Below are 9,085 nucleotides of genomic sequence, written 5' to 3'. Positions count from 1 at the left end.
ACGAACTCTATGGCCAAGGCCGTCTCTGAGAAGAGCTTTTTTTTAAACTCGTTTAAAGTATAATTGTTTAAACAACTAAGTTTTTGATAATTGAGTTAATGAAAAAACCGTTAGGCTTTTGATAAATTGGTTAATGAATAAACATGTAGTATGTTGGTTTTTTTCTTTTCTTAGGTTGGTTTTAATCGTGAGTTATAGGATTTTGTTTTTTTTAATTATATATAAAAACTAAAAATCTGGACTGCCGGAATGTAGGCCATGTGTAGCTGCACACTCCACACAGGGTCTGATGTGACGACATTTCGTTGTGTAAGGTATGCTAACGACAAATGGGAACATATCGTCGAGATAAGTTCTTCGTATCAAAGAAGAAATTAATCTTGTAGTGCTTGCATGTTTTAGGTTTTATTTTTAAATCAAAAGGAAGTTTGTAAATTTACTTAATTAATTCAACATCAAGTTAACTTTTGCACATTTTCGTCCGAGTAATCCTTCTTAGAAATAGTAGAAAACAATTGTAATTGGTGATTGGATAGAGTAATATTGTTAATTAGCAATTAGTAACCAATAAATCTATGAGTTTGGTGCGTTTCTTTTGCTTAAGTTATAAATTAAATACTATAACAATAAATTTATGGCTTGTTAATGTTATGTTAATATCAACTATATTCGGAAGTAATAAAAGAAACATAAGTAATAATTAGTAACTCTACACTTGAATGTAGTTAATTACTCGATCATCATAAAAAAAATCCTAACCACTTTCGTAAATGCCATGGCCTGTCTTGTTGTTTGGGCATCTATATATGTTTAATGTCTTATACCGGTGTTAATCTTAGCTCAACTTGTTTTAAAAACTTTATTTCTAGCTAATAACCAACGGTAAATAACTTGAATTTTCAGTAAAATGCGTGATCATCGCCTAATGGAACATGCAATATTCATGTACTCTTTGATGTGAAAAATCACATTATGTAATATGTGAACCCTCACATTACATAATACTAAATAAAGTGCACAAAAGTTAAGCATCGCATGTACATGTTAGTTAGAATTTTGTTGTTCACTGCCGTAGCTTTACAAATTCCTAACATATGATTGCTTCGAATCTTTAAATATATATTGTATTATACGTGAAGAGTTTGCTTTAAGACATGCAAGAAAATTATAAATGTTTTGACATCCTCTCATTGCTCTCAATTATATATATTTTTCAAAGGTGACATTGGCAAACGTAACTGAATGCACTATTGAAGTATGCCTTTCTAGTTCATAAGCATTGTTGGATGACGAAAAGAGGTTATGAGGTTGAGGACTGTCATGGTCTGAAGAACAGCACATATGTTGCGTTTATGAGTTAGTCATGACCAACCAAAAAGACAAGATTGCGTGAGTTCTTAACTAGTCCTTATGTTAATATTATAGTCGACCGAAGTACCAACACATGTGTGGCATTCCAAGTCGTGACAAAGGTTACTCATATTGGAAGAACTCTTAGTAAGTTATGGCCATGACAACACTACTAGAAAATTAACTAGGCATTTGTGACTGCATTTTTGGTTACAAAACGGTCGTAATTGCCCTTTTGCAAGCGCTTTACAACCGAAAATATGGTTGTAAAAACACAGGTCGCAATTGCACTGTTGCGACTATTTTGCAACCGCCTTTTAGATTGCAACCACAATTCCGTCGAAAATATTGCGATACTGCTGCTGTCGCAAGTATCCCAACCGCTGAGTACCTGCTGCAGTCGCAATTATACTGATCGCTGCTGCAGTAGCAAATATATTGACCGCTGCAGCTCACAAATATTTCAACAGCTGTTGCGGTTGCAAATTTTGCGACCACTTCTAATATTTGCGACCGCTGGCTGGTTTGACATATATGCAATGCATTTTTTTTTTCATAATTTCTTTGCATAAAAATATTAAAAATCTTTATATGTAAATAGAAATATTTATAAAATCATAAAAATGTAGATGCAAACACAGGTCAAACTAAAAGTTCTATAACAAAGGTTAAATGTTAACATAAAAAATAAATAGATATCGCATGTTGAGCCTCGGGTTTGACTAGGTCAATGACTACAAAAGCACCATCAACTGCTATTACACACGTGTGTGCCAGTTTTTTCATCATCCGAAAAATAACCAACAGACCGTAATGAAGCAGCCGGTACCACTAGAGATGTTGCATCAACTGCATCATTGCAATATAAATCATAAAGAAAGCCGTTTAAATAAATTACAAAATCTCACAATCATAAAGAAGTTCAAATAATATACCACTTGAACCTCCATTCAAATTTGCCTGTTTATTTTTGTTAGCAAGGGTGTAAACAAACCTCAAATAAATCGCGTTTAGTTATCGAGCCAGAGCTTGAAAAAATGACTCACGAGCTGAGATTGAGCCTTTTCAGGCTCATTTAGGATGAACACAAACAAATATTATGCAATTGATAATGATAATAGAAGTAACATTAGAGAAATACCTGGCTAACAACGGTTGTAAAAACTCCGACCGTTTAATCATCAGTTGCAAAACTCCGACCGCTTAATCACCGGTTACAAAAACTCTGACCGCTTAAAATAAGCAGTTGCAAAAACTCCGACTGCTTAGCCACCAAACATATACGGTTACAACAACTCGGACCACCTAGTCGCGGTTACAAAACCTCCGACCGCCTAGCCACTCGGTAACAAAAACTCCGACCGCCTAGCCACTGGTTGCAAAAAATTCCGACTGCTTAACCACCGAAAATAAGTGGTTGCAAAATTTTCGACCGCTTAACTATCGTGTCAAGTAACTATGCATTTCGATAGCAAATGCTAAATCGGTCGCTAAATTCGTTACCGTTTTTTTTTTCAGTGGCAAATTTTGATAGCAATTGCTCAGTTTTCTAAAAAATGAGCAATCGCCCTGTGTGACTTAGGAGAAGTCGATCAAAACCGTATGAGTTATAGTAGTGAAACCTATTATCCATACTACAGTAATGAGTTAGCGTTAACTATCATATAAGTTGTAAAGCCCTTATTTTTTTTATAATTAATTCATTTTATAATCCAATCTAATCCCACTCGAATAAAAATTATTCCATTGAGTTGCATAAAAACCTAGGGTTGTAAGTGAACAGGACGTCCTACTATTCGTTTGGTGGGAAGTTCGTTTATGTTCGTCTGTTTAATAAACGAACCGGACAGGGACAAAAAAATTGTTCGGTAAGCTTAATGGACGAACACGGACAAAGGCCGCACTCGTTCAATAGTGTTTGTGAATGTCCGGTTACGTCCGTCCAATTACGTCCGGTAACGTCCGTTTAATAGTATTGTATATGTTGAAATTCCTTGAAGAATGAAGAATTTGAAACTTATTTCTCGTGAAACACTAGAAGTTTGTGGATTTTGAAAATCAAAACATTATTTCGATATGATTATTTGTTTGGTTACTATGTTAGGTGTTAAGTATTTTTGGATATCATATGGTGTAATGTTCATTGGTATTTATGTTAATTAATATTTTGATATGTTTGTGTTTGGTTGTCCATTATCATTTATTGGTGTCCATTGATGTTTGTTTGTCCATTAGTGTTCGGTTGTCCATTAATGTTCGTTAGCGTCTGCTGGGTTTTGTAGGCCTTTTGTTGGCCAGATTTATTATTTGAAGTCCAAAGGGCAGATGGGTGTAGGGTGGCCAGACCGAAGCTCGGCCCGGTTTAGATTTCTTGCATAATAATTTACTAACCCTAGTTCAGTCTCTATATAAACAACATTATGTACTTGTAATCTTTTGTCACTCAATAAAGAATATCTAGTTGCCACCCGTGGACGTAGGTCGGTTTAGACCGAACCACGTTAAATCCTCGTGTTCGTTTATTGCTTTTGTGTGTGTGTTCAGTTTCGTGTGTGCGTTTAATCCTAACAAGTGGTATCAGAGCTTAGGTTCGGATCACACGAAGAACACGATCGTAGGAGAAGAATTGGGTCGATCTAGGGTTTGTATCTTGGCAGTCGTAGTCGAAAGAAACCCAGCGGTCTGCGGTTTATATAATCGCACGTCCAATATTAAGCGGCCACCGTAACAGTTCATCACAAATTGAATAGGCATCAAAAGTCAAAGATGATTTGTATTATGTGATCTAAGCAAACTCCCAAGGTTCTAGAAGCTTAGTAGTTGCACAAAGAAAGAAAGCTGATTGTTATTTTTTTTGGTGCGCCGTTCTAAGGAAATAGAAAAGAGAATTGTTTTTTTTTTCTTTTATTCCAGCAATCTTCTTCGATCAGTTGGGGCTGTTTTGTTTGGGTACAAGTTTTATTTTTGTTGTTTTTCAATTGAGCAAAGAACAGTTGAATCAAGATCCTATTTTATTGAAGAACCGTTGTTAATCAGAAGAAACGATAAAGAAACCGGGAACCAGTGCTAACCGCGTTTGTCAGGTTTTATTGTTTCAGTTTAAAGTTTCAGTTTCTGATTTTCAGTTCAATATTCCGCTGCGTTAAATAGGTTGATTGTTTAACAGAGTTCAGTAGAACAGTCGTTAAGTTCAGGCCCGTGCCATTGCGTGTTTGTATGTGTTTTATCTAGTTTTTCCGTTTTAGTCATTGTCATGGCAGAAGATGGAAAGGTTTCGATACAGAAGTTTGATGGACAGAAATTTGGTTTGTGGAAGATGCAGATTGAAGCGTTACTTTGTCAGAAAGACTTAGATGTAGTGCTTGAGGATGAAAAACCAGAAAAGATGTCAGAAGCAGATTGGAAGAAGTTAGACAAGAAAGCTAGGGCTTGTATTACTTTGTCGTTGTCGGAAGATGTGACGTTTAACATCATGAAAGAAACCACAGCACGTGGTATGATGGAGGCGCTATCCAACATGTATGAGAAGCTTTTGGCAGCGAATAAAATCTATCTTATCCGAGAGCTAGTGACAACAAGAATGATAGAGGGTGGGTCAGTTACAACGCATATCAAAAATCTTAATTCGATCTTGTCCCGCTTAGTGTCAGTTGACATTAAGTTTGATGATGAAGTTCAAGGCCTCTTGTTATTATCCTCTTTGCCTAACAGTTGGTCGCAAACAGTGACTGCAGTTTGTAGTTCGTCTACAAATATTACTTTCGATGGGATTCGAGATCTGATTATGGGAGAAGATTCAAGACGCAGAAGTTCAGGTGAATCATCAGGCAATATGCTAGTCACAGAAGGTAGAGGTAGGGGAAAACAGCGAGGCAGTGGGAGCAGGAAGAGGAGTCAATCTAAGACTCGTAAGGATATTGAATGTTGGGGTTGTAAAGAGAAATGACACTTCAGGAATCAGTGTTCGAATGGTAAGAAAGAGGTGAACGTTACAGAAGACGACACAGATGACGGGGTCAGTAGTGATGAGGCTTTGGTTTGTAGTGTTGAGAGTAGCGTTGATACTTGGATGATGGATTCTGGTGCATCGTTTCATGCCACTCACTGTAGTGAAACGATGAAGAATCTAAAGTTTGGGGATTTTGGAAAGGTTCGACTAGCTAATGATGATATTCTAGAGGTTACGGGTATGGGAAATGTTGATTTGATAACTTCAGCCGGTAGTTCTTGGACTTTGAAAGACGTGAGGGTTATTCCAAGTTTGGAGAAACGTTTGATTTCAGTTGGGCAGTTGGATGACCAGGGGCACGATGTTAAGTTAGGGAATGGGCAGTGGAAAGTAGTAAAAGGGAATCTCGTGGTTGCTCGTGGCAAGAAAATGGGTTCATTGTATATGGTCGGCATGTCATCGAAAGGAGTGGATTCAGTTTTGGTGAAAGACAAAATCCGGTTCACAGAATCTCGTGGGCAGAAGAAGGTTCGTTTTGCAAGTAACAAACCCAGAGCCAAAGTGAAGATTCAGGATGAACGAGCTAGGAAGGTTAAATCAGTTGGGGGACATCGTGACAGTGGGAGCACAGGTCGTGTTTCAGTTACAGTTCCAGGTCAACAGTGGATAAAGAAAACTAGTATTCAAACTGTAAAAGTCTCTCCAATGAATTACTTGTTGAATATGGAGAGTGTTTGTTCTCAGGTTATCTCAGGATCCGGTAGTTCGTTACGGTGGGAGCCGGTAGGGACAGAGAACGGGTCAGGGGCAGTTTTAGCCGTGACTAATGTGTTGGAGCTCCGGGGAGCTTCAACGGGCCTTCAGGTTAATTGACGAGAAGGCGGTGGCAACTAGAAGAAGTTTAATGTTCATATTACAGAAGTACAATCAGGAGTGCAGACGAGAGTATTCAAGGCCTCCGAGTGGGAGATTGTTGGGTTTCGTAGGCCTTTTGTTGGCCTGATTTATTATTTGAAGTCCAAAGGGCAGATGGGTGTAGGGTGGCCAGACCGAAGCCCGGCCCGGTTTAGATTTCTTGCATAATAATTTACTAACCCTAGTTCAGTCTCTATATAAACAACATTATGTACTTGTAATCTTTTGTCACTCAATAAAGAATATCTAGTTGCCACCCGTGGACGTATGTCAGTTTAGACCGAACCACGTTAAATCCTTGTGTTCGTTTATTGCTTTTGTGTGTGCGTTCAGTTTCGTGTGTGCGTTTAATCCTAACAGCGTCCGCTTACAATACTAACGAATGGACACAAACCGACACGGACAAACTCAATTCCTTAATGAACGGATACGAATTTTCGTTTGGTAGGGTGATTGTGAACCGTCCATTTGTCCGACAAAAACTTACCAGACGAACACGGACAAGGTCTCATCCATTTTAGTTCTGTCCGCTTACAGTCCAATAAAAAAACCATTTAATAACAAATAATTTCAAAAAGAGCATTCAATTAAATTAGCTTCCATGACTTATACTAGTTCAACCCAGCTAGGTCAAAACCAGATGTATTGAAAGTTATCAAACAATTTAACATATAATAATGGGAAAACCTCAAACATGTCAATAATTTTGATCAAAGAAATTCTAAGGCTGGCCATATTTTCAAAACAGAATGTCCAAAATGGTCATTCAGAAAATGTGAGGTTTCCTGTTTTTGAATGGACATTTTGGGTTTTTTTTTTTTATATGCAGAATGAAAGTCCCGTTCTTTCATTAATAATCAAAAAACAGCCAAACGATTTATAATGAAGTGGCAGATAAGTGGGTAACAAACTGCGTCGCAACCCTCTTTTAGATAGCTAACCCAATTCAAACTTGCCTCATGTAAATATTTACATTATGATATTGCAAAATTTTAACATGGAATGCCAACCGCGCATGTTTTGTTTTAAACTTTTAATTCGCCACCAACCTCACTATATACATCATGTGTTTGCCGATTTATAATTTATTATTCACCACTTGGTTTAGGAAGCCAATTAGTTTTGTTTCTTGTCTAATTACTCTCCATATGTAAGATGATTAGGGCATCTTTGATTTTAAAGGGGGAGTGGGCATAGTGGTTTGTTAAAAGTAAACGGTTCGACTAGTCAACGTTGTTCCAAATTATAATAAATTAAAGAAATTATAAAGATGTCTTACTTAAGGTATTATCTGTCAATTCATTTAAATTTTATTAAACATGTTTACAGCAACTCCTTTGTCATCATTTCATTGTAAGTTGATAATAACCTATTACACATGCATCAGCCTTATTTGACTTGTCAACCCCTATAACCTGAATGGATATATAAACTGTTACATAAATCATATTTGAGTTATATCGTTTTAGATGTGTTTAACATTGATGTCTTATAACACAAATAAATGCATACCGGAATGTAGATTGAACACACATACAACAACAGTAGATTAACTAAAACACAAATTTAGGAGGTGAAGTCTAAGATGTCGTGATCGCGTTCAAACACATACATGTCTTTCAGGTTCAAGCTAACCCAAGCTTCAATTCCATCACCATCTTTGTCATCCATTAAAGTCACCAACTCAGCTGAATTTCCAGCTTCACTTACCCAGTCGGGCTTACCCCAACCGAAATCCACTTTGTACATCGGAAACCGACACCAACTTGTAAACATGCTAAACTTGTTTTGCTTCAATTCTTCATAAACCAAAGCATAACATGCCTTTGCATGTCTACATATCTCTTCACCACTTGCTTCTTGAAGCCACATGATAACACTTCTTGTTGTGTCTTCTATCAGAGCCACAACATCACCAAATTCGCACTTGTTTTCGTTGTGCAAAAACCAAATCGGATACGGAGCCCATACGTTACCAAATGAGGTTTTCGACACGGGTGAGCTTGCCTTTCCTCGAAAATTCATGGCAGGGGCCAATAAACAGTTCCTGACAATCCCACATTTCACTTGGTCAATGGCAATAAGAGTCTTCCATATTAAAGAAGCCACCAATGTTACCCGAGAATGTTCACCATTCATTAAACCGGCTTTTGCTCTTAGTTTTGATATTGAAGTCACATTAAACCGAAACCTTTTTGTCACAATCATATCTTCTTTCTCAACAAGAATGGACGAGTCTTCAAATATTGAATCTTTCGTCGGTAGGAACATTTGATCAAGATTATCAAAAGTAGGTGCAAAGGAACCATTGTCTCCACCCTCCCGGTTCATGCTCGCCCACTGGTTAATAAACCTGACTAGGTTACATCCATCAGTGACTTGATGTGAAGCACTCACACCAGTAGCAAGTGCACCACAAGCAAAGACGTTGACCTGCACCATTACCAACCAGGTTGTGTCTTGATCATGTGCAGCTATGAGTTGAGTCATGTTATCAAACCCGGGACCTATTTTGAGAAAATCATCCAGGCTTGTAGTCACTTGAGCCACCAAAAACTTGACCCCTTGATCATTGCAATCAACTTCAAGCCCATCTTCTGTGAGTCTGCCAGCTAGTGGGTAGTATAAATTCAAGACCTCTGATAGAGAGTTGGCCAGCTGACCACATATATCTGAGATGTGAACCTCACCACCGGTCCTGTAGTAGAAGATCGGATTAATATATGCAGATGGAGCTAGTTGATCCAAGAACGATAGCTTGAAGTGGCGTAGATTTTCGGGTGTTGGCTTTGATGGTTTTATAAACTGAGTGGATCGAATCTTAATCTCCATGGTTTCAAACTTTTAATTAGGAAATGATATATAGATGCT

At 37.6% G+C, this 9,085-nt stretch overlaps 1 protein-coding gene across 1 annotated transcript; it reads right to left on the bottom strand.

Moving 5' to 3' along the window:
• Positions 1–7,779: 7,779 nt before the first annotated feature.
• Positions 7,780–9,085, bottom strand: LOC143609738 (limonoid 21-O-acetyltransferse-like). Its single transcript, XM_077084411.1, has one exon. It carries the CDS (start codon positions 9,044–9,046, stop codon positions 7,781–7,783), a length of 1,266 nt encoding a protein of 421 aa, XP_076940526.1. The 5' UTR covers positions 9,047–9,085; the 3' UTR covers position 7,780.

The sequence above is a fragment of the Bidens hawaiensis genome, unplaced genomic scaffold (assembly GCF_021521415.1).
Source record: "Bidens hawaiensis isolate Kalapana, Puna unplaced genomic scaffold, B.hawaiensis_p1.1 tig00012779_1, whole genome shotgun sequence".
NCBI classification, from domain to species: Eukaryota; Viridiplantae; Streptophyta; class Magnoliopsida; order Asterales; family Asteraceae; genus Bidens; species Bidens hawaiensis.
This window is presented reverse-complemented; position numbering and strand designations above follow the sequence as displayed.